The sequence below is a fragment of the Hipposideros armiger genome, unplaced genomic scaffold (genome assembly GCF_001890085.2).
Source record: "Hipposideros armiger isolate ML-2016 unplaced genomic scaffold, ASM189008v1 scaffold_9, whole genome shotgun sequence".
NCBI lineage: Eukaryota > Metazoa > Chordata > Mammalia > Chiroptera > Hipposideridae > Hipposideros > Hipposideros armiger.
The window spans coordinates 5,614,015-5,637,136 of NW_017731359.1; the positions used below are offsets into that span (position 1 = coordinate 5,614,015).

Here is a 23,122-nt window from a genome sequence, read left to right on the forward strand (position 1 = left end):
AGAAGTGGGATCGAGTCTGGAATCACAAAAAAAGTACAAGTCATCCCTCTGTATCCACAGGTGTTGTTTGGTTCCAGGACCCCCACAGATACCAAAATCTGCAAATGCTCAAGTCCTTTACATAACATGGTATAGTATTCACATATAAATTACGCACAGCCTCCTGTATACTTTAAATCATCTCTATAATACTTAATACATCTTATAAATATCTTATAATACCTAAAACTTAAATAACTTTACAATACTTAATACAATGTAAGTGCTATGTAAATAGTTGTTATACTGTATTGTTTCAGGAATAATGGCAAGACAAAAAGTTTATACATGTTCAGTATAGACACAACCATCATAGGCCTAACTATATAGGACATATCAGCAACAATGTAATCATTTCTATTTCGAATATTTTCAATCCACACTTGGTTGAATCTGCAGATGTGAAACTCGCAGACTGTAAGGTCCAAGCCCAGAGGCTAAGCAATGCCCACTGGGCTGTGTAAGGTGAGAGGAGTGCCAGGCTGAAGTCCCCACCTCCTGGTGCTGGCAGTCACGGATGCTGAGCAGCCCCCAGCTTTCCAAAGTCAATGAGTAACTTGGGGGGCTGGGCAGGGTGAGGCCTGCTGCTGTGGGCCCAGTGGTGTTTTCCACTCCTGAGCAAGCGTGGCCGGACCGCCTACCTGCTCAAGTGTGCGCCTTGCCCTACTCCACCGGGCCTGGCCCTACCAGGGCTTCTTGGAGAAAGAGCCCTCTCACCTGGCAGCCGGACCAAGGGAGCAAGCCTTAGGCACCAGCAGGTGAGGGCCTAGGAATTGGGAATGGGGAGGTGGGCAGGGCTGAGGTGGGGTTGGTGGTGAGTGAAGGAGAAACACTGCCCTGTCCTCCCATCGTCCAGGGAGATTGGAGTGGTTGTTCATGCTCTGTGAGCCCAGCTCTATGCTGAGTGGCGGAAAATGCTGAGATGAGGGCAGGTCTTCCGCCCTGAGGGGACTCCGGGTCTGAAGGATGGCAGTGGAAGGAAGAACAGTCCTGGAGACCCTGAACCAAGAATCCTCAGTGCCAGGAGGAATTCCCTACAGTTAATCCTCTGTGACCTTGGTCAGGCCCTGCCCTTCAGGGCCTTGCCTACGACATGAGGCAACTGTGGGAAGTGGCTCTCAGAGTCATCAGAGTCTTTCCAGCTTCAAACTTTTGTGATTTTTCAGGGCTGCTGGGAAATTACCACTTTGGGATCCACGAGTTGGGCGGGCTAAAGCGGGAAGGAGACAAAAGTCTGGAGGTAAAACTCCTATGGAGATCCTCGTGGGGTTGTAAACCAAGAGGCAGCAGGGCGGCTGGGCCTGGCTGAGCAGCTGGATGGCACCCTGCAAGAAATGGGGAGTCACAGGTCCTTCTAAGGGGAGGAAGAGGAGGCTAATCTGGCTATGTGTTTGGAATAAGCTGAGGCAGGGGACAAGGATAGGAATGGGTGGTGGCAGTGTTCATGTGGGTAGGGTAGGGAGGGGCGGCTCTGATAGTTGCTGGGGCAGCATAGAAGGACAGGGGATGGGGGGGCGGGGGGGGCTGGCTGCCTGCCCCATAGTGACCAGGGAGGAGGAGGTCACCAGGAAGAAGGAGGGACAGTTACACGCCATGGGGCTTGGGGAAGCCAAGGTATGGGGCTGAGTAGGGATGAAGGGAGGAATACTTTCTAGGGGGAGAGGGTAATGGGAGGGACCCCCTGCCTACCAGTCTGGGCTAGATCCTTACACTGCCTTGTCCCTCAGGTGTGTTCTGACCATGGTCCTTACCTGGCTGTGGCTGCTTTGCCTCTCCGTCCCCCAGGTGAGCTGGGCCCTGCTCCCCTCCTTCAGATCCTGGCTTTAAGTGTTGGCACCCTTGCCCCCCGCTCCACCAGGACCAGTTACACTGACCATGGATGGTAGTAGTTGGGGGCGGGGGTCAGAGTTGGCTATAGGCCTGTTGTGGGATCGTGAGGTCGAAGACCAGAGGGTGGATGGGCTATGGCATGGCCAGGCACAGGGAAGGGGCAGAAATTCACCTGTGTCAGGTCTCCAGCACTCATGGCAGGAAGATAGATCCTGGTAACAAGGTGAGACTCTTCCCACAGGCTCTCCCTGAGGCCCAGCCTGCAGAGCTATACGTGGAAGTCCCGGAAAACTATGGTGGAAATTTTCCTTTGTACCTGACCAAGGTGAGCCTGAGCACTGGATGGGTTACCCTCCCTCCAAGTCCAGCTTCCTCTACCTTCAGCACTCCTTTCTCCTTTTGTTCTGTCTCCCTTTTAAGCCCTGCTATCTAGAGAATGTGTGATATAGGGTGCATGACTAGCAAGATTTTAATCCCCCCAAAAAGTAGAGCTTTAAGTTAAAGAATGAAGTATTGGAGGAGGGGTTTCAAGCTTTAGAAAGAAGGGCAGGGCGTATTAGAAAGCATCAGGTACAGAGGAAAGAGCCCTGGCTTTGAATCTCAGTCCTGTTACTGGCTGTGTGATCTCAGGTAAGTGCTAGTCCTCTCTGAGTCTCAATTTTCCCACATATAAAATGGGACCATTGGGTGCAGGGGCCTTCCCCCAGGCCTGGCTTCCACTCCCTTCATGTTTGTTCTCCCCCACCAGCTGCAGCTGCCCCGTGAGGAAGCTGAAGGCCAGATTATGCTGTCAGGAAACTCAGGCGTAGCAGCTGAGGGCCTCTTTGCTGTGGATCCAGAGTCTGGCTTCTTGCTGGTAACAAGGGCCCTGGATCGAGAGGAACAGGCAAACTACCGGCTACAGGTAGGGCTGGGCCAGGAGTAGGGGACAGCAGGGAAGGTAGGGCAGGGCACTGACTACCCTTCCCTGCAGGTCACCCTGGAGACTGAGGATGGACGTGTCATATGGGGCCCACAGCCTGTGCTTGTGCATGTGAAGGATGAGAATGACCAGGTGCCCCATTTCTCCCAGGCCATCTACAGAGTTCATCTGAGCCAGGGCACCAGGCCTGGTGAGTGCCCAGGGCAGCCAGATCACTGCAAGGTCAAGTGGGCACTGATAGAAGAGCAGAGAGTAAAAAAAAATGCCAGAGAGTTGGCATAGGGACAAGGCAGCCAGGGGCCAAGCTGCCCTTCTCATTTTTGTCCCATTCTGTATCCCAATGAGGGTCTTCAGGTGAATCCCATCCTTTTTTGGCCTCAGTTTGCTCACTTGTGAAGTGGGATGAAATGCCATGGCTCACCTCGAGTCCTGATATGATGATGGATATGGAAGGAAGGACCAGGAAAAGATAGGGAGGCATGGGAGACTCTCCCACCCTCCCCAACCCTTAGGTTTGCCCTCTCCATACACACCAGGAATCCCCTTCCTCTTCCTTGAGGCTTCAGACGGGGATGAGCCAGGCACAGCCAACTCGGATCTCCGATTCCACATCTTGAACCAGGCCCCAGTCCAGCCTTCCCCGGACATGTTCCAGCTGGAGCCTCGGCTAGGGGCTCTGGCCCTCAGCCCTGAGGGTAAGCCTGAACTGGGTGTGATGGGGAGGAAGGGTCAGGGAAAGCTGGGGAAGGTGGTACTAGAAGGACAGATTGGAGCTTGAGAGATAAAGATGAGGAAAGAGCATTCTAGGTGGAGAGAATAACAAGGCAAAAGGCCAGGCTTGAACCACACCTGGAGGCAGGACCATGCATGGAGAGTTGAGCAATGGTATGAATGAAGTGTCTCAGTTCTACATACTGGAGACTCAGGCCTAAGGTACAAGGATTGAAGAGACCTGAGGGGTGTTATCCTAGGATGTTGCTGGGAGACCTTTGGACTGACAGCAAGACAGCAAGAGAGACCTGGACCTGGGAGTTCAGACCAGAGGCATGGGCTGGGGATAGGAAGAAAAGCTAATCATACCCCCCACCCCACCTAGCCACTCATACACTTACCTACCACCCAACTATATATGCAGTCCGTTTATCCAAACATTCACCCAAAGTAACCCATCCACACACCCAAATCTTCATCCATGTTACTGCTCCCTAAACCCCCATCTAACTACCTAGTCAATCATCTATTCATCCCCCAGTCATTGGCATCTACATACCCACCCACCGCTTCTCCCTCACCCCCACCCCAATCCTGGTAATCCACCCATCATCCAGTCCGTCAGTCATTTATTGTGTGGGTAGATAATGGAAGTGACTTTGCAAACTATCAGGTCTTGGTTGGATGCTCACAGTAGTGCTAAAAGTCCTTTCATTCCTTGGCCAAGAGCATATCCTGAACACCTGCCATATGCTTGGCTTTGTGTTTGGTACCTTGTTGAGAAGGGTGCCCTGAGCCCCTGTTCCCTGGCCTCTCANGCTGCTGGGTCACCTCAGGGCCCTCCTCTGCCGTCTGTCCTCTTTGTCCCTGGCCTGACAGATGAGGGGTGAGGAGAGTGCAGGGAATCAGGCCTGGGCCAGTCTTGAAGTAGGCTTGCCTCTGGGGAGGCCCCTCCCCTCTTGGACTCAGCATCCTCCTCTGTGGCCCCCCCCAAACTGAGCCTCATAGAGGAATCTAGCAGTGACTTGATGATGTTCTACTCCCTGTATCCCACTCGTCATTCATCATGATATAACATCAAACCATAAAGCACTAAGTTGTCCAACAAAGTTCTCATTCTCTTGTGTTGACGACTGCAGCACTTCCGTTTACATATCAGACTTCAAATTATTTCAATAAACGAGTCTCCTTTTGTGGGCCTTTGTGAGCTCCTTAAACTCTGCCAGTTGGGTGACTCAGCAATGCCCAGGACCCTTTGTCCAGGAGCTGGGGTCTCTGTTTCTGGGGAGGACCCATACCTCCACCATCCCTTACCCACAGATTCCTGAGTGATAGCTGAGTGAAAGGGTTTGAGTAGGTTCTTCACCCACCCACTTTGTTTACTGATGTGTGCTTGTCCCCGCTGCACCAGAGGGCCGGGCCTGCGCCGTGGTCTTCGACTGCAAGTTTATCGAGACGTCAGCTGCGCTGCACCACAATGTCCAGGCACTGTTTGAGGGCGTTGTGCGCCAGATACGCCTGCGCAGGGACAGCAAAGAGGCCAATGCCCGTCGGCAAGCGGGCACCCGGCGACGAGAGAGTCTTGGCAAGAAGGCAAAGCGCTTCCTGGGCCGCATTGTAGCCCGCAACAGCCGCAAGATGGCCTTTCGTGCCAAGTCCAAGTCCTGCCACGACCTCTCGGTGCTCTAGGCCCCATGGGCACTCACTGTGTTGTGCAGGCAGGTGGGCAGATTGGTGGGCTGGCCCAGCCAACTGCCCTAAGTGCCGAAGGGCTTGCTCAGACTCTGGGTGCCCCCCACCTCATGGTCATGGACAGACAGTGCTGCCCAAGGAAGTGGTTCCCAGGGGCCATCAAGGGCTGGGCCCACAGAGGTGTGTATGCAGGCCCATGTGCATCCCAAGCAGCAGCTGAAGCCAAGCTCATGGGGCAGGCCTGTGTGTGGATGAGGGCTCTGCCTTTCTCTATACCTGGTATGCATGCCTTGGAGGGAGGCTGTTCAGTGCAGTGGCTATTTGTTTACATGCAGATTTTTTGTAATAAAGACTATTTCCTGGTATGTTAGGGCTGTCGACTCTGTGTTTCCTTGGTGGGGGTGGGGGAATACTGCAGGACCAGGCAGCGTTCCTAAAGTTGAGGGATGGGGGCTCTCTGTTCCACCCTAGTGTGTGGCCCTGACTATCCTAATGTTTGGGCCTGGATATAGCCCGCTGAGTCAGAGGGAGCAAGTGTGTGTTGGGGCCTGGTTGGGGGTCCAAGCAGCAGGAGGAGACATGAACCCCTCCCAGCTGTTATCCAGATTCTTCTCCTGCACTGGGGCCTGGCATTGCCCAGATGATAGAGGGTTTAATCACCCCACTGTATGTAAGGGAAACTGAGGCTGCTTGAGGGACCACTCGCTGCCTCAGTTCTCATGGCCAAACAGTAACCTTGGGTCTGGCCCTCGGCCTGGTGTCTCTGCCCTGCTTCACCTGGAGGGGCTGAAAATCCTCCCAGGTGGGGTGACTGTGGAAGACTTCGAGACTCCCTGGCTGGGGAAGGAGGCGGCAGGTTTGTTAAAGGCGGGGTGAGGAAGGCACATCCCTCAGAATTGACTCCACGTGGCTCCCCACTTCCCTGCTGATGCTGGGCTACTGAGGGGGCTTTCACTGTTCTCTCCACTGTGAGTAGCCAGGCCAGAACATACCATGCTCAGCACTGGCTAATGTGGTCTTGGTGGGAACGGGTTCCTGGAACCCTCCCTTCCTGGGATGAGAGACATTGCATCTGTGTGGGAACTTGTGCATGTTTGTTGATAGAGGTGTGCCTGTCTCCCCACCACCAAAACCCAGGAAGGGAAGCCCATCTGGGCACAGGTGCCTACTGGGACTTTTACATACATCATTTCATGAAGGAGTGTCCCCGTTCAGCAATGGCAAATGGGGAATTGAAGCAGTTGCCCAAGGTCACACAGGTAGAAGTGGCTGAGTGGGGTCTGGTATACAAGTCTGCCAGTCTCCAAGCCTGGAGGTAGCCTGGGGCAAGGCTGGGGACATTTTCTGAGAAGGTTGCAGGCTGAGAAGGTTGAAGGGTCCATATATTCCTTCACTAGTTCAATTAATTAATTCTACTAGGAGCCCTCGGAACTTGGTTAGAATCCTGATTGCAGTTGTTCAATGGCAGGAGGAGGTTTGAAGGCTGCTCTTCAGTTTGTGTGACCTCTGTGACGAACACACATGCCCCCCAAGGCAATTTTAACTGCTCAAAGCTGCTGCTGCTCTCCACTCCCACCCCTCAACATACTTCAAGGCATGTGGAGGACATGGTTTTCTTAGAGCAGGTGAAGGTCCCGAGGCCTGAAGAAGAATTCAGAACTTCCTGGCTCTGCTGTTTATTGGCTGTGTGACCCTCAGCAAGCCATTCAACCTCTCTGTGCCCCAGTGTGTGATATGGGGATGATGTCCCCTTCAGAATGAAGTGGGTAGAATAGTGAAAGTATGTGCTTAGAGCCGTGCCGGGCACATAGTAGGAGCTTAACACATGTAAGACCCCCTCAACTTCCCTATATTGCACTGCTCCAGGTCGGGGTGCCTGGGATGCCTGAAGGACCCTGAGGCAGGCATTCAGCTTGTGACAGACAAGGCTGGGGGCAGCTGAGGGGTCCTGACTCAGCCTCCAGCCTGAGAGAAACTAACCAGATATGCAGTGGGAAGGACTCGGGGGAGACCATGGGAAACTCTGAGGATAAGAAGAGATTAGAGACCTTGTGACCCTTCCCACCCTCCCTCCTCATCCTGGACTTCCAGGCCCCAGAAGCTTCTCTTGGCTCTGCTTGGCTGCCCTCACTGGGGGAAGGGCCCCTGGTCAGCTCTGCAATTCCCTCAAGGTCACCTGAGCTGGCTCAATCTTCTATTTCCTTCTCAGAGGCGCAGAGGCGGTCCATTGTCTCAGCCCTGTCAGTGTCCGGGGGCTAATGTGAACACTTAGGGAGCCTCAGGAGCACTTCCAGGCCACTGTCCCCACACCCACTGGTTCCCTGGTGGGTGGTATAGAGTCCTGCATGCCCAGTTCAGATCGTGTACTGCTTATCTGCCCTTCATGTGCAACTCCCAGCTCCTTGTCTTAGTTCCACAAGGCAGCCGGGAGCTGCTGAGCCAGGCAAGGGCCAGCTGGGTCTCTGAGTGCTGCTCTGGAGGGGCTCTCAGTCTGATGAAAGAGACAGACAATGGAAACCTGGTGTCCTCTCTGCATTGATAGAGNTTAGAGCCAGCATGGGTTGCTCAGGCCTCCAAGACCCCCCACCTCCCTTACAAGGCCATGTGAAGGATACAAATGGACAGGCCACCCTGCAGTCTGGTGCTTGCCTACTCTGGGGACTTCAAGAAAGAGGGGCCAGCATGAACCCCCGAACACCTAGCCATGCCCTCCTCACTCCAACTTCCTCTCATGTTGCCAAGGAAACTGACAGCAGCCAGAGAGCCATACCAGGTCTCCATGACAACCTACAACAGCCCACCAGGATCCATCCATCTGTGATGTCACCTGAACACTGAATGGGTGCCCCTCACCCCTGCCACCCTTTAAAACCAAACGTCAGAGTCTGATAGCGGGTCCCTGTCACAAAGTGCCTCACAGTCTGCCTGTCCCCAATCCTCACACACCCCAAAATGAGCAAGGGGAAACAAGTCATGCCCAATTTATAGCTGGGCACCCTGAGGCTGGGATGGAGGCAAGACGCAGGAACCTGGAGGCAGAGCCAGAACTAGAAACCAAGCCGCCTCATTACATCTCCTCCTCTCTGTTACCCAGCACCCACCCAGGTCTGAAGAGGGGGTGAGCTCTGGGCAGTGGTGGTACCAAGTGGTGGCTAAGAGCTTTCCACCCCCGTCACACCCTATGCCCTTCCTGGATGGGAGTCTGAATCTCCAGGCCCAGCATATGCCCTGAACAGCAAGCCCAGTCTGGTGCTTAGAGGGAAGGAGGGAGGCATTGAAGACTCAAAGTGGCTACATCCAGCTCTGATCCAGTTCTGGTCCAGTTCCACCCTATCTGCTCCTGTTGGCATCTGACACCTGCCTGCCAGGATTTCCCCAACTTTGGGCAACCTCCAGCTCAGGAGCCGAATAACCAGGGTCAGGGCCAAGTATTTTTAGCAGAGTTGCTGGCAGATGTCTGAAGGGTGCTGGGGGGTGAAGTGGTGCTGAGTTCATCCTTTCCCTTCTCCGGGCCTGGATTCAAGCTTACACCTTTACCTGCTACCTGCAACACACTGCCAGAGGGCTTCCGTTCCTTACCATCTCCCGCAAACAGCTCTCCAAGGGCCCCCAGGGGCTCATGGGGTGACACTAACCGTCACGCTGAAGGGCAGGCTTATCAGGTGAAATCTTCCCACTCAGGGGAGTGGGAAGAACTTGGTGTTGAGACTAGAAGCCCGAATTAGGACCCCTAAGATCTAGCTCAGATATCTGCAGGGTGGGGAGTAGGTGTTAACAGGGCAGAGAAGAGTGAAGTTTGTCCAGCCTGTAACTGTTCTGCTTGCTTGGGCAACAGGCCAGGACTGGGGGAGAGGGAAGGGAGAATTCACTTTTAAAGGGCCAGACCTAATTCTTCCCCAGAGAGGAGTGGAACACTTGGTTGATTCTTGCCCCCACCCACGATAGCACCCTTCACCCCCACCCACCTCCCAGCACCATTCACATACTCTCCTTCCTTCTCCGCCCCCCACCACACACGCACACTTAGACCCCCGGCTTTGTCTGCCAAGTCTGCCTCTGCCCCGCCCTGGCGGGTGGGGCGGGGTCTCTGGGTGTGAGGTCCTAAGAGGAGGGTGCGGGATCCCCCTGGGGGGAAGGGGACTGACACGTCAGCCCCCGCCTCAGCATGGACGGGGGCGAGCGCAGGGGCGGGGGCGGGGGTGGGCAGAGGCTTAAATAGGAGGCTCTGGAGCCCCGACCCAGTGCGGACAGAGAAGGCAGCGGCTGTGACAGCACCGAGTGTCCGAGCCCGAACCTAGTCCTGACCGTGTCGGTGTGCGAGTGGGTGAGTGTCCTGGCGGAGCGGGAAGGGGGTAGTCGCACCATCTGGGTTGCCGGAGCAGGAGGATCAGTCACAAGTCAGGGCGCAAGGACCATCACAACTGGGATGGGACCGCGGCAGGTCGTCAGCCCCGAGCATCTTGCCTGACCGCGCGGGTCGGGCAGGTGCGCCTGGGGTCCTGCCTTCCACTCCAACTCCACTGCGGCTTACATGGCCATCCCGATTCTTCCCTAGACGGCGTTGGACGCGATGACTCTGAATGGCGGCGGCAGCGGAGCTGGCGGGAGCGGCCGCGGGGGCCGGGAGAGAGAGCGCCGTCGGGGCAGCACACCCTGGGGCCCTGCGCCTCCGCTGCACCGCAGAAGCATGCCGGTGGATGAGCGTGACCTGCAGGCGGCGCTGGCTCCCGGTGCTCTGGCAACGGCCGCGCCGGGGACCGGGTCCCCGGGTCCGAGGCTGGACTGGCCTGAGAGCTCCTCCGATTCGCTCAGCTCAGGGGGCAGCGACTCAGACGAGAGCGTTTACAAGGTGCTGCTGCTGGGGGCACCTGGCGTGGGCAAGAGCGCTCTGGCGCGCATCTTCGGTGGTGTAGAGGATGGGCCTGAAGCAGAGGCCGCAGGTGAGGGGCTGGGACTATTCAGTGGAGATTCCAGAGTTAGGACTGGAGGCTACAGGGCTGGGGACCTGAATTAAAAGCGACAGATACCAAGGGATTCTGAAGTCAATTTCAGAATCATGTCTCTACCTACCCACTTCACAGATGAGGAAATTAAAGGAGAAGGGATCCCCCAGCCTTGGTTTGGGAAGCAATGCTGAGTAGAAGACCCAGAGCATACATAGGACTACTCTGTAGGATGGGGACAGGACATCCCTCCCTGCCAGGACTGGCAGGAACACAGCCAAAGGGAGTTTCTAGGAGAGGCCCCCTAGGAGACCAAAGCCCCCAGGGGATGTGACTGTTACTATTCTAACTCAGGCCACTGTGGTCAGAACCGCCCTGGGGCCCAGGCAACAGAAGGGCAGGGAGCACAGGAGTAGCCATCAAGGATACTGCTAGCTTGGAGCAAGGGTGTCTAGGTGGGGGTCAGGCACAGCATGCTCTCCACCCTCCACTTCCCAGCCCTCTCACTTCTGTTGCCACATAGAAGCCAACAGTGGAGGGTAAGGTTGCGGGGGCTCTGGGGAGGATTTGGGGGATGTGGCCTGGCACATGGGTGGGCTTTTGGCAGCCAGCAGGTAACCTGACTACTGGTCTCCTGTCTAGGGCACACATATGATCGCTCCATCGTGGTGGACGGAGAAGAGGCATCGCTCATGGTCTATGACATTTGGGAGCAGGTAGGATGCAGGCTGAGACCCAGGGCAGGGTGGGAGGGGTGAATTGGGGGTAGGGGCCTGACAGGAGTGACAGCCTTATAGCTGGGGTGTGAGGATTATTGTAAATGTGTGTGTGTGTTCTTTAGGATGGGGGCCACTGGCTACCTGGACACTGCATGGCCATGGGAGATGCATACGTCATCGTGTACTCAGTGACAGACAAGGGCAGCTTTGAGAAGGCCTCAGAGCTACGAGTCCAGCTGCGGCGGGCGCGGCAGACAGATGATGTGCCCATCATCCTAGTGGGCAACAAGAGTGACCTGGTGCGCTCTCGCGAGGTCTCCTTGGATGGTAAGCAGGGAGCAGGTTGGAAAGGGAGGGAGATCCTGNATCTTAGCTGTAGAGGGCAGTGTCACTGGCCCTCATATGTGGGATCCGAACCGGGGCCCTCTGGCATCCCAAGCCAGTTCTTAACCAATGTGCCACTCGGCCGCCCATTTTTATCTTTCTTAACACCGACTTTTTTCGAAAGTCCAGGTGAGTTGTCCTGGAGAAGTCCCTCAATCTGATTTGTTCCTTTGCTGTGTTTTCTGTAAACCAGAAGTTGATTGAGTTCAGATTTAAGTTTATTAATGAGAACCCTGCCCAGGATTGTTGTATGTATCCTTTAACATCCACCAGTTGGGTGTGTGATGCCAGCTTGTCCCACTATTGGTGATGCTCAGCTCAGTCTGGTCTCCTGGTCAGTGCACTGACAACAGATTTCTCTATTGAAAGGAACCTGAAGCACCCTCTCTACCAGCACCCCTGGAGGTATGTGTCACCCCAGGTGCTCAGGTCTAGGGCCTCTGTTTCCCCCAGCCCTGAGACCAGAGCACAGTTGGTTACCAGGAGAAACCGTGGGTCTTAGACCTTGGATCAACCAGCTAGGAGCCATAATGCTATGATTCCTCACCTCACTTTCTTTCTCTGAAGATAAATGAGGAAATCAAGAAGCCTTGCTCTGCCTACCTCATCCCTGCCGAGGCTCAGATGTGATTGGGCAGAGGCCTCATCAGGGAGCCTTGCACTTGGCAAATCTTTTTTTGAGGGCCACTGACGACATGGACTGTCCTAAGAGTAGGCATTAACGGAGGGCTTTACATTAGCTGAGGGCTTTACATATACTACCTAGTCTGGAAATTTTTAATCCAGCTCTGTGTTGCTATTCTTTATTATCGCTATTTTTCAGGTGAGGAAACGAGCTAGAATAAGTAATTTACTCCGTAAGACCTCTAGCTAGGGAGTAAAGAGGAACCTAAGCAGTTTAGCAGGTACTGTACAGCTGGCAGGGGGTGCTGTTGCCTGGATGGATGGGCCTATGCCCACCCCCACCCCCAATTTGAGGAGAGAGTGGCTTCACCACCTAGTGACCAAGGTCTGGCTGCCCAAGCTCAGAGGTGAAGCCATCAGCACATGTTGCTCAGTTTCTTCATGTGTGATGGGATAGTCATGACAATTGCTTGGGACAGCTCTGTGGAGATTTTACATGGATCTGGGCCTATTTCAGGTGACCTTCCAGGCATTGTACTCCCCCATTCCACAGATGAAGAAGCTCTGTGTTCCAGAGAGGCAGGGTGACCAACCAGGGCCCTTCAGGCCCCAGGGAGCTTCCCAACCACCAGTACCTGGGTATATATAGGCTTCACCATGTGTATACCTTTGCCCTGACAGCCCCATCTTTCTAAGGTGTCTGTGGTGTCTGTTCAGCTGGGGGTGGGAGGTCATGGGGGAGGCAGGTATCACTGAGTCATTCAGCTGGCCCTCCTGGCAGCCAGGCCATGGTGAGTGAGGGACATCAAGCTGTTCATGTCACAGCTGGGATATCAGGTCCCCTTGTCAGTCTTGACTCATCTGTGCCTGGCCTGCAGGGACACCATCTGTGAATCCTGGGCTAGTGTCCAGGGAACTTTCTGGAACCCAGCTGCTGTCTGAGAACATGGGTACAGGGGGGTGGGGGTGGGGGTGAAATTTACGCCCCTGAAGCCTTCTACCAGGTGTGTCTGGTTCTGCTGTTTCTGGCCTGTGACTTCTCAGGCCTCAGTTACCATGTCTACAAAATAGGAACAACAACTCATAGCTAAGTGAGATTGATCCAGGGACTGGATGATATGTATGAACATGCCCAGCTATGTCATGATCGTCATGGCCACAGCACAAGTGTCTGCCACACAAAAGGTACTTAGTAGAGGTCAGTGGAATGAATGAATGATTTGAGCCTTAGCACAGAGGAACTGGGGTGTGGGGGCTGTTGTGTGAGGAGAGCTAGGGATACTGAAACCCAACCAAGTTCCCTTTGCAACATTTTGCTACCTGAGGAGTGGGGGAAGGGTATGGGGTCCCACAGAGAGAAGTAGGTACGGGAGGACAGAGGTATCTGCATCTGCCCCTCTCCTGGTCAGACCACTGTTCTGGAGAGAATGGAGCAGAAGCCAGAAAGGAGAAGCAGGATAAGGCTCACCTGGTTCACTCTACCTGCCCTGTCCAACCAAGCGTGACAATAAGTTTTATCGAGATACTCGATACCAGGGGTTGGCAAACTTTTGAGATGGAAGAGCCGCCAGGGTTCAGCAAACTGCGGCTCGCGAGCCACAGGCTCTGAAGTAAAATTGAAAATGAAAATAAAACTATCATAGTTTCATTTATAAAAAGTTTAAAGGATATTATTCACTTAATGGTGATTATGTAAAAATACATTTATGGCTCTCGAATAATTTTTAAATTGTTGTGAGGGACAGGATTGGCTCTTCCATGGGTCGGCAAACTTTTGAGACGGAACGCATCTGAAGAGCCACAATTTGCCGACCCCTGTCCTATACCAGACATGTGCCAACCACTGTGTGCATTTCATGTTATTTATATCTTATAAAGCCCCCCATGAAGAGATTACCCCTGTTCTATGCAGAAGGACTCTGAGGCTCAGCCAGGATAAATGGGCCGAGATAAAACAGCTAGCAAGGGGCAGAGGTGGGATTTGATGGCTGGGCTATCCAAAGAGCTGGAAGGACCAGAAGGTTGGAGTGGGGGCTGTCTCAAGGTCATGTCCTGGTTTTGGTTCCCGGGGCCCCTTGCCATACCTAGGCTTGTGGTGAGTATGTCTGGCCTGTTGGGGAATGCCTGGGGCCTGAGTGGCCCAATGTGGATGCAGTTCCCATGGCAATGAGGAAACACTGCTGAGGTCAAGAGCTCAGATTACCAGAGGGGAAACCCAGCCCTAATTCCTTGCATGGCTCCCTGCTGGGAAGAGCCACAGGTTACCCCCACCCCTCCTATCCNCCTGTTCACCTGGCAGAGAATCTCAAAGTTCCGTACCCACACCATATTGAGCAAGTGAGTAAGTTTAGCCGCTGTCAGTGGCTAAAATAGCCCCAAGGATGGTGTAGCTGGGCCTGAGTCTCATGGAGATTTCGGGGGTGGGTCCTGGGGCCCAGCTTGACCCCTCTGTCTCCCCTACCTGTGATCCTGCCTCCACTGTCCTTATCAGCTCTTATCATGTATTGGGGTACTTAAGGCCCTGGGACCAAGCCCACAGCCCTTCACCTGCTCTCCTCTGACAGATGTGGCTCTGCGTTCTGACCTCCTGAGCTTGCCCCAGGCTTCCTCAAGGAGAACAGCTGCTACCTCCCTGCTGCCATGGGGATTGTCACCCAGACCAGGAATGTCTCAGGCCTCTTCTAGGAATGCCCTGGGGTCAGGCCCAGCCTGAGAGGGCAGAGAGTTAAACAACCTGGTCATTCAGGCAGTTTGGGCAGGGTCCAGGCTTGGACCAGGCCAAGGCCACCATGGAGCTGCCACAACCACAAGTGCCCCCAAACAGAAGGACCCTCTCTGGACTCCAGGGAGGACAGCAGCTTGCCTTGGGTCACACAGTAATCGGGGCCCAGTCTCCCCACCTGGGAACAGTTGGGCAATAAGGGCTGACACAGGCTGTTCTTGCCTGTTGTCCTGGGGGTGACACAGGCTATTCCTTCCTCTTATCCTGGGGTGCTCTCATTCTGTGTCTCTCTCCCAGGTGCACTGGAGTGGGGGGAATGTACATTACCACCTGGAGAGCCAGCCCCCTGGACCCTTTGCTGTGGACGCAGAGGGGAATCTCTATGTGACCAGGGAGCTGGACCGAGAAGCTCAGGCTGAGGTGAGGTGAGGGGGAAGCCAGGAGGGCCAGCTAATGGGTGCTTGGTCACTGTCTGGTTGGCTTCTGGGGGTGTCACATCCCCCACAGGCACTGAGGCAGTGAAAGAGTGCCCAGAAGAGCTGGAGCTGGCCATCAGAAGGGAACCCAGACCCAGGCCAGGCTGGAGCTGCCCTTGGCCTTCATCTGAGGCCTCCCACTGCCCACTATAGTACCTGCTCCAGGTGCGGGCTCAGAATACCCGTGGGGAGGACTACACAGAACCTCTGGAGCTGCAGGTGGTGGTGATGGATGAGAATGACAACGTGCCTGTTTGCCCCTCACATGAGGCCTCAATCAACATCCCTGAGCTCACCCCTCCAGGTGGGCTATTGTTCTTGCCAGGAGCTAGGGGAAAGGTGAAGTCCCTCTGAACCATCTCATCTTGCTCTTCTTTGGGATGGGGCCAGCCTCAATGTCCCCCCATCTCACATACACATGCACACATGCATGCACACACACACACACACACACACACACACACACACTCAGGTTTAGTTTAGCACAAAAGAGGAATGAGTGAAGTAAGACCTCCTCCAGTCTGGGCCTTGGTCCCACTCAGGTGGGTGCTGTCTTTGCAGGTACTGAGGTGACCAGGCTGCTGGCAGAGGACATGGATGCCCCTGGCTCCCCCAATTCTCACATTGTGTATCGGCTGCTGAGCCCTGAACCTGAGGAGGGGACAGAAGGGAGTGCCTTTGAGCTAGATTCCACCTCGGGCAGTGTGACACTGGGACCTCTTCCCCTCCATGCTGGCCAGAACATCCTGATTCAGGTGTTGGCCATTGACCTAGGAGGAGCAGAGGGCGGTAAGTGCCCTGATGGTGACCCCGATGGCGACCCAGTCTCCATGCCCCCTCTGCTCCTACCCTGGCCTCCCCAACATGCCCTCCCCTGCCTCAGGCCTCAGCAGCACGTGTGAGGTTGCTGTCACCATCACGGACATCAATGACCATGCTCCCGAGTTCATCACTTCCCAGGTAAGCAGCAGGGAGGAGACCTTGGGAAGGTGCTGATGGGAGACTCACAGCCCCTCCAAATGTCTCCAGATTGAGCCCATAAGCCTCCCTGAAGACACAGAGCCTGGGACTCTGGTGGCCACACTCATGGCCACTGATGCCGACCTTGAGCCTGCTTTCCGCCTCATGGACTTTGCCATTGAGGCAGGGAATATGGACGGGACCTTTGGCCTGGATTGGGAGCCAGATTCTGGTCATGTCCAACTGCAGCTCCTCAGGGTAAGGGTCTGGGGATAGGGAAAGGGCACACACATACACACATGCATGCACAAGTGTGCCACGCCCCGGCCCACACAGTGACCCAGGCCCCACTTGTTCTAGAACCTCAGCTATGAGGCAGCTCCAATTCACAAGCTGTTGGTGGTGGTGCGGAGTGTGGCAGAACTGGTGGGGCCAGGCCCGGGCCCTGGAGCCACAGCCACGGTGACTCTGCTGGTGGAGAAGGTGGTGCCACCCCCCAAGTTGGACCAAAAGAGCTACGAAGCCAGTGTCCCAGTCAGCACTCCAGCCGGCTCCCTCCTGCTGACCATTCAGCCCTCAGACCCCATAAGCAGTGCCCTCAGGTGAGCCAGAAACCTAGCCCCTTACCTGAGCTGGACCTCACCTGCTCCTCAGGGATGACCCCAGGGCCTTAGAGGTGGCTTGGAATATTCCTCAGACTGTGACTAATGCCAAGGCTATGACTCCTGGGGCTGGGGGCCTGGATGAACTGGACAGAACATGGAGAGGGGTGTTTGGACCCCATGAGACCTCAGGTGATGCCTCTTTGTGCTGCCTGGACCAGGCTCTCCTCCAGCCCATCCCCTCATCCAGACTGTAGCACAGACAAGGCTGTTCCTAGGTTCTGGCCCCATCCTGGTCCCTTGGTGGAGTGACCTGGGACTAGTGGAGTTGAGTCAGGTCCTCCAGGCTCTGAGAGTCCCTTCCCCACCCACAGTATCCTTGGTTCAAACCCTGCCCTCCTATAAGTCCCTGAAGCTGGGGAGAGAGACTAGGCATGCAGGGTACTGCTGTGAGAAGATGTGGAACATGAGCAGGTCACACGGTCCTGGAGGTCTCTGGGCAAGACCCCATATATGGTCCCAGTGCCTCGCCACCTCTCCCATCTTCTCTGGGCCTCAGGTTCTCCCTGGTCAATGACTCAGAAGGCTGGCTCTGCATCAAAGAGGTCTCTGGGGAGGTGCACACTGCCCGGTCTCTGCAGGGAGCCCGGCCTGGGGACATGTACACAGTGCTCGTGGAGGCCCAGGATGCAGGTATGGCCAGGCAGTGGTGGGGGCCTCTGGGATGAATACAAGCCTCAGACAGATGGACAGGCAGGACCAGGTTGCCTCCCTGGGGCCCTTGCTGTCATCTACTCTGCCCCAGGCAGGAAAGAAGGATGAGGGGCTGGGTCCATTGTCCCTCTCTGAGAGCATCTGGCCTCTGCCTTCCCTCTCAGATCACCCTCCTAGCAGGACATTTGCAATCCCAACCCTGCCCTTTCATGCCAGAGGGCCGCTCAAGGTATCGGCTTCAGACACAGGCTGGGAGCAGAGGGTGTGGAACTGAGCAGATAGAAGGAGGGCCAGGGGCTCTTTCCTGGGACAGGAGTGCTAGGAGGTGAGCCTGAATGGGACACTGAGGCCAGGTGTGGGGGCTCTGAATGCCACTTGGACAGGATAAAGAGCTGGCCCAGGGAGGCAGGTTTCAGGTCTGAGCTGGGCTGTCCTGTGGTGCAACACAGACCCAGCAGGGATGAGCTTCTCGACAGTCAGGGCATCTCCACATTGTTGCATCCTGGTACAGGTAGTGGGACTGGTAGTGGTGGGGTGGTGAGGGCAAGCTTGGCATCCAAAAAGTCACAGAAAGGCCTGGCAGCAGTTTGGCTAGTGAAGGGGGTTTAGTGCATTGTGAGGAAGAGACTGGCGTGGGGATGATGATAGGGATGGAGAGGAGGGGTAGAGTGGAGGGAGGGGCTGTGGCAGGGGAATCAGCAAGGTGAGACTGATGGGCTGTTGGGAAAGGTACCAGCCTAGGGACTCTGGACTCATCTCCACCTCCACAAGGGCCCAGGCCAGCTCAGCACTGCCTCCTCTGCAGATGAGCCAACACGGAGTACCTCTGTGACACTTGTGATCCACTTCCTGAAGGCCTCTTCTGCCCCAGCCCCAACTCTGACCCCTGTGCTTACTCGACACCTCTGCACACCCCGCCAGAACCACGGCGTGGTTGTCAGTGGACCCACTGAGGACCCTGACCAGACCAGTGGGCACAGCCCCTACAGCTTTGCCCTTGGTCCCAACCCTACGGTGCAGAGAGATTGGCGCCTCCATGCTCTCAATGGTGTGTGGTGGGGAAAGGCGGGAAGGCAGTGGGCCAGGCAGGGAGGGGGTGGCACTTGGAAGTGAGATGCCCTTCCACTGTGAGGGTGGGGCTGGGCCTAAGGGGAGCAGCTCCCAAAGGGCCTGTCCAGGCTAGTGATTCTGATCACTGCTTATGGTTCCAACAGGTTCTCATGCCTACCTCACCCTGGGCCTGCACTGGGTGGAGCCACGTGAACACGTAATCCCTGTAGTTGTTAGCCACAATGGCCGGATGTGGCAGCTCCTGGTCCGAGGTGAGACCAGGGCTCCGGCGTGGCCTGCAGTTCCTGAGGGAACCACTGGCTGCAGGTGGAGGGGCTGGGTACACATGCATGCAGGCTCACACAGACAGCATATACCTGTGCCCACCTGCACATCTGTGGCCGGGCACATAGTCTCTACGTGAATACATACATTTGTGCACAAAAACACACATACCAGCCAGCTGGGCCATGCTGGGGGCTCTGAGCAGCTGGGGAGCCCTTCCCCTCTGCCCTTACCTTCCTCCCCTGTCTGCCCCCAGTGATTGTATGCCGCTGCAACGTGGAGAGGCAGTGTATGCGCAAGGTGGGCCGCATGAAAGGCATGCCCACGAAGCTGTCGGCGGTGGGCATCCTCGTGGGCACCCTGGTAGCAATAGGTAACGGAGGCTGGGCTTCTTCATGGAGGAGGGCAATGGATGGTTAAAGCCAAAGCCTCCGGATAATCAGTGCCCCTGTTCACGTGGTGCTTCCTGGGCTGGAGAAGGAACCCCCCCAATTCTCCTAGTCATTATGCTTTTGCCTCCTGTTATCTATCATACTCATCATCATCATCATCAATAACAGCATTTACTATTACATTATTACACAGTGACTATGTGTCAGGCTCTATGCTAAGCATAGGATTATCGCATTGAATCATCTCTACAACCTTGTAGATCCTGGCATCTCCCATTTTCCAGATGAGGTCTCAGATGCTCAGAGAGGTTATGTGACTGGTCCAAGGTTACACAGCCAGGGTGTGGCAGAGCCCAGGTCTTTCTAACCCGTCCTTTAGTCCAAGCCTCCCTCTCCATCCTCTATTTTTCTTTAGCCCTTTCATCCCCAATGTTTTCTTGGCTAGCTCTACAATGCTACAATATGACTTTCTCTCAGAGGTCCATGGGAACAACTCACTGGCTCCCAGGTGATCCCCACCCAAACTGTTTCCCAGAGAAGGGGACCTTAGAGGTGGGGTGTTCTGGGGCAGTCTCAGGGGTGCAAGGCCTAGTGAGAGCCAAGAAGGCCAAAAAGTCAGGCTTCTTTAGGCACCAGGACCACAGAGTCATACCAGCCCAGCCTTGGGGATGCTCTCTGGAAAACTTTGCCTCCTTATTAAACCAAAACCAATAGTGGGGAGTCCCTAGTGATGGACAAGTCCCACGGCCTCTTCTGAGGGCTGATCCATCCCTCTTGGGCCCCTCAGGAATCTTCCTCATCCTCATATTCACCCACTTGACCCTGGCGAGGAAGAAGGACCTTGATCAGCCAGTGGACAGCGTGCCCCTGAAGGCAGCGGTTTGAATGGTCCAGGCAGCCCCAGCTGGGAGCTTGGCCTCTAGCTCCATCTGAATCCACTGGGAGAGGGCCCAGCACTACAGCTCCATGGGGAGCAGGACAGAACAGAAGTCCCTTCACCTGTCCTGAGGTGGAGGCAACATCACCAGGCATATCTGAACACTGACTTTATGGGCTACTGCAGGAGTGCTCCAAGCGGGGGATGTTTGTCCAATAATAAAGCCTTGGAGAGCTGGATATGTGTCCTAATGGACTGCTGTGCCCATGTCCAAGTGTCCACGTGTGTGTGTGTGTGTGTGTGTGCATTACCCGTGTCCACCTGATCCTTTATCCTTCCTTTATTTCTTGCTGCACAGAAAGGGTCTAGGGGCTTGAGGGACAAGCGGGGGTCCCCTGTAGGGAAGGTCATGGGGCATCATATGGGCTTTTGGTGAGATCTTGAGACTAGAGGAGGGTGGGTCTTTTCCATGGGCATTTGGAGACCACTGGCTGTAGATCCTAGATGGGTCAACTCTGTCTAGGAGATGGTTGAGGAGATCGTCCTTGAGAGCATCATTTCTGTGTTTTTCTGGATATCATCTTTGTTATGAGAGGACACTTTGTAAGTCCATGTCCTCATATGTGAACACACTTATGTTCCTATACATGAATCACCTGCACACAGGGGTGGGTAGAGGTCCTTCAGTCTCAGAAGTGATCTGGACAGGAATTGTGAGGGCCTCATGGGGCTGTAACAGAAGAGGTGAGGCTGGGGATGAGTCCCTCTGCCCCAGTGCTGGCCCCAAGGCACCTTTGGGTTTCACACACAGGCTGATGAGCACAAGGAGAGTCTGCAGGAAGTCAGAGAAGCGGGAATCACTCAGATGGATACCAGGGGTAGGATAGAAACCCCCATGGTTACCCCTGCCCCAGAGGAACCCTATTCCCCTGGCCCAAGATTGAGCCACAGCCCTGATGCCCTGCTGAACCCCGGCCACACCTCCAGACTGACCTCTAATCTCTGACCCTTAACTGACCCCAGACACACGCTGATTCCCCACGACCCCATCCCAACAGTCTCTGGGGAGCCAGGGTGGGACTTGCTGTCCCAGGCACCCTGAGCTGATGATGGTAAATCACGGGGAAGGGAGAAAAACAACTTCAGTGGGGCCCAGGCCCTATTTTTAGGTGATAATCTCTCCACTCCTGGCAGATTCTGTGGGATGGGTGCCAAGAGAGATGGGGCGGGCATCCTGGTTGGCCTGGGGGAGCCTGTGAGACTCAGCCAGTATCCCCAGCCTAGGGATGGACTCTGAGGCTGATTCTAGCCAGGCCCCCACACTGGAGGCTCTGCCCACTATTGTGGTCCAAACAGAGCTTCCTGCCCTTCTCCCAGGATCCTCTGCAAAGGCCTGCACCCACTCATAAGTCTTCAGGGTACAGAGCTCTTCAAAGGCAGCATCTAACCTAATCTCCCCATCAACCTGCAAGGTTGGGATTATTGGCTTCATTTTCCAGTGGAGTATCTTGAAGGTCAAGGAGTTTAAGGGATGCAACTGAGAGACTTGGGAGCAGGGCACAAGGTGGGACTGTCTGGTCAAGGTTTGTGTTACCTCTCCAGATGTGTTCCACAGCCTTCAACTGGTCACTGCTCCTGTGAGATCTCCCAGAAGGGCCTTAAAGATCACCCAGGCCAGTTCCTTCTTATAAATTTAGAAAAATGAATCACAAAGAGGTGGAGGAATCTTCCCAAGTTCATCCAGGCAGTGGATGCAACACCTGAGCTGGAACCCTGGAATTATTTGCTTTTTGGGTCCTTGTTCTAGATGGATAGACAGGTAGAAATGTGGGTGGGTGAGTGAGTGAATGGATGCTTGGGTTGGTGCATGGATGTATGGGTTAGTGAGCAGGTAAGTGGGGCACCAAAAAAGGAAAGAGGGAATAACAGGATACCAAGGCAAATTAAGGCATCTGCCCCAGTTTGAGGCTTCTTTCTTGGGCCTCCAAGCCCTAGGCCACTCTCTGATTGTGTCAATGCCAGTACTGAACACAAGGTCTACAATCCCCAATGACACAGGCTTGGTTTCCCTGAACATCTCATAAGCCTCTCCTGTGATCCTCAACCCATCTGTAGAGGAAAGTAAGGGTCAGAGAGGAGGTGTGGATTCTAAGTCACAGAAGGAGAGAAGCGTGAAGCTAGCATTGGTTTGTGGGCTTGGTGGTGGGTTAGCATATGCTTGTGGAGATTCATGCTAATGAGGTGGGCCTCCCTCTGCAAGCAGGCAAGGCCTAGACCCTGCTAGGGTGGTAACTGGTGGCTCAGTGTGGGTAGAAGAACGTGTGATTCATGCTCTGCCTCATCCTTGCCGTGTGGTCCCAGGTGAGTCACTTCACCTTCCTGAGCTTTGGTTTACTTGTTGATAAAATGGGCCTCATTAAAATGGAGCTGCTGGGAGGATTATATGAGATAATCCTCACAAAACACATTTAGCACGGCATATAGCAGGAAAAGAATGTGAGGCCCAGGCTTTTGGGAGTGAGTGTGGGGAAGGGCCCCAACTCCAGCCCCTACATGGCCCTGCTGGGTGACCCTGGGCAAGACACACCCCCTCCATCATTGGCTCCTTGCCAGCTCCAAGGCACTCTCTGGGTGATGCTGAGAAGTCTTGTAGGGTTCAGACTGGTCTGGAGCTGGAGGGAGTGACAGGGTTTGCCCCAGTGGGGAGCTCATGCTCCCCCTCTCCCAGGCCCCTTCCAGAGGCACAGAGCCAGATCAAAGGGACCCAGCACTGAGGATCGGGAGGCGGGCTTGGAAAGAATGTAAACATGAGGATATTTTTAAACTTTTTCCAGCCCAGCGATTAGGGCTCTTGAAGCTAGAGGCCCAGAGGTCAGTCTGGCCCTCACTCACAAAGAAAGAAACGGTCTTGAGACCTCAGAGACCCCCCACCCACACCCACTTCTACCCACCCTAGGACTCTAGCTTGGGCCTCAGGGCAGAAGTTCTTACTCCAATCTCAACTCCAGACACCGCCCTGCTTTTACAGGACAGCATGAGAGGGTCTCAGAGATGTGGGAGGAGCCAAAGGGTTACAAGAGTGTGGGCGTCTACCTGACAGGTCTAATGTTGACAACCTGAGCTGGAGACCTCTTGGAGGGCCTGCCACTCCATCGTGTGTGTGTGTGTGTGTGTGTGTGT

The 23,122-nt window shown here is 54.9% G+C and overlaps 2 protein-coding genes across 2 annotated transcripts; both read left to right on the top strand.

Moving 5' to 3' along the window:
- Positions 1-628: 628 nt before the first annotated feature.
- Positions 629-20,181, top strand: CDH16 (cadherin 16). The gene is made up of 20 exons (XM_019656648.1): positions 629-797; positions 1,206-1,279; positions 1,767-1,824; positions 2,111-2,194; positions 2,618-2,773; positions 2,843-2,923; positions 4,397-4,437; positions 6,089-6,106; positions 14,138-14,201; positions 14,884-15,006; positions 15,216-15,366; positions 15,624-15,851; positions 15,946-16,022; positions 16,092-16,280; positions 16,383-16,624; positions 17,184-17,317; positions 18,144-18,386; positions 18,553-18,660; positions 18,930-19,046; positions 19,853-20,181. The coding sequence occupies exons 3-20, from the start codon at positions 1,780-1,782 to the stop codon at positions 19,948-19,950; spliced, it is 2,199 nt and encodes a 732-aa protein (XP_019512193.1). The 5' UTR covers positions 629-797; positions 1,206-1,279; positions 1,767-1,779; the 3' UTR covers positions 19,951-20,181.
- On the top strand, positions 9,407-11,675 carry RRAD (RRAD, Ras related glycolysis inhibitor and calcium channel regulator). Its single transcript, XM_019653674.1, has 5 exons — positions 9,407-9,518; positions 9,750-10,134; positions 10,780-10,853; positions 10,979-11,231; positions 11,662-11,675. Exons 2-5 carry the CDS (start codon positions 9,765-9,767, stop codon positions 11,673-11,675), a joined length of 711 nt encoding a protein of 236 aa, XP_019509219.1. The 5' UTR covers positions 9,407-9,518; positions 9,750-9,764.
- Positions 20,182-23,122: the final 2,941 nt, after the last annotated feature.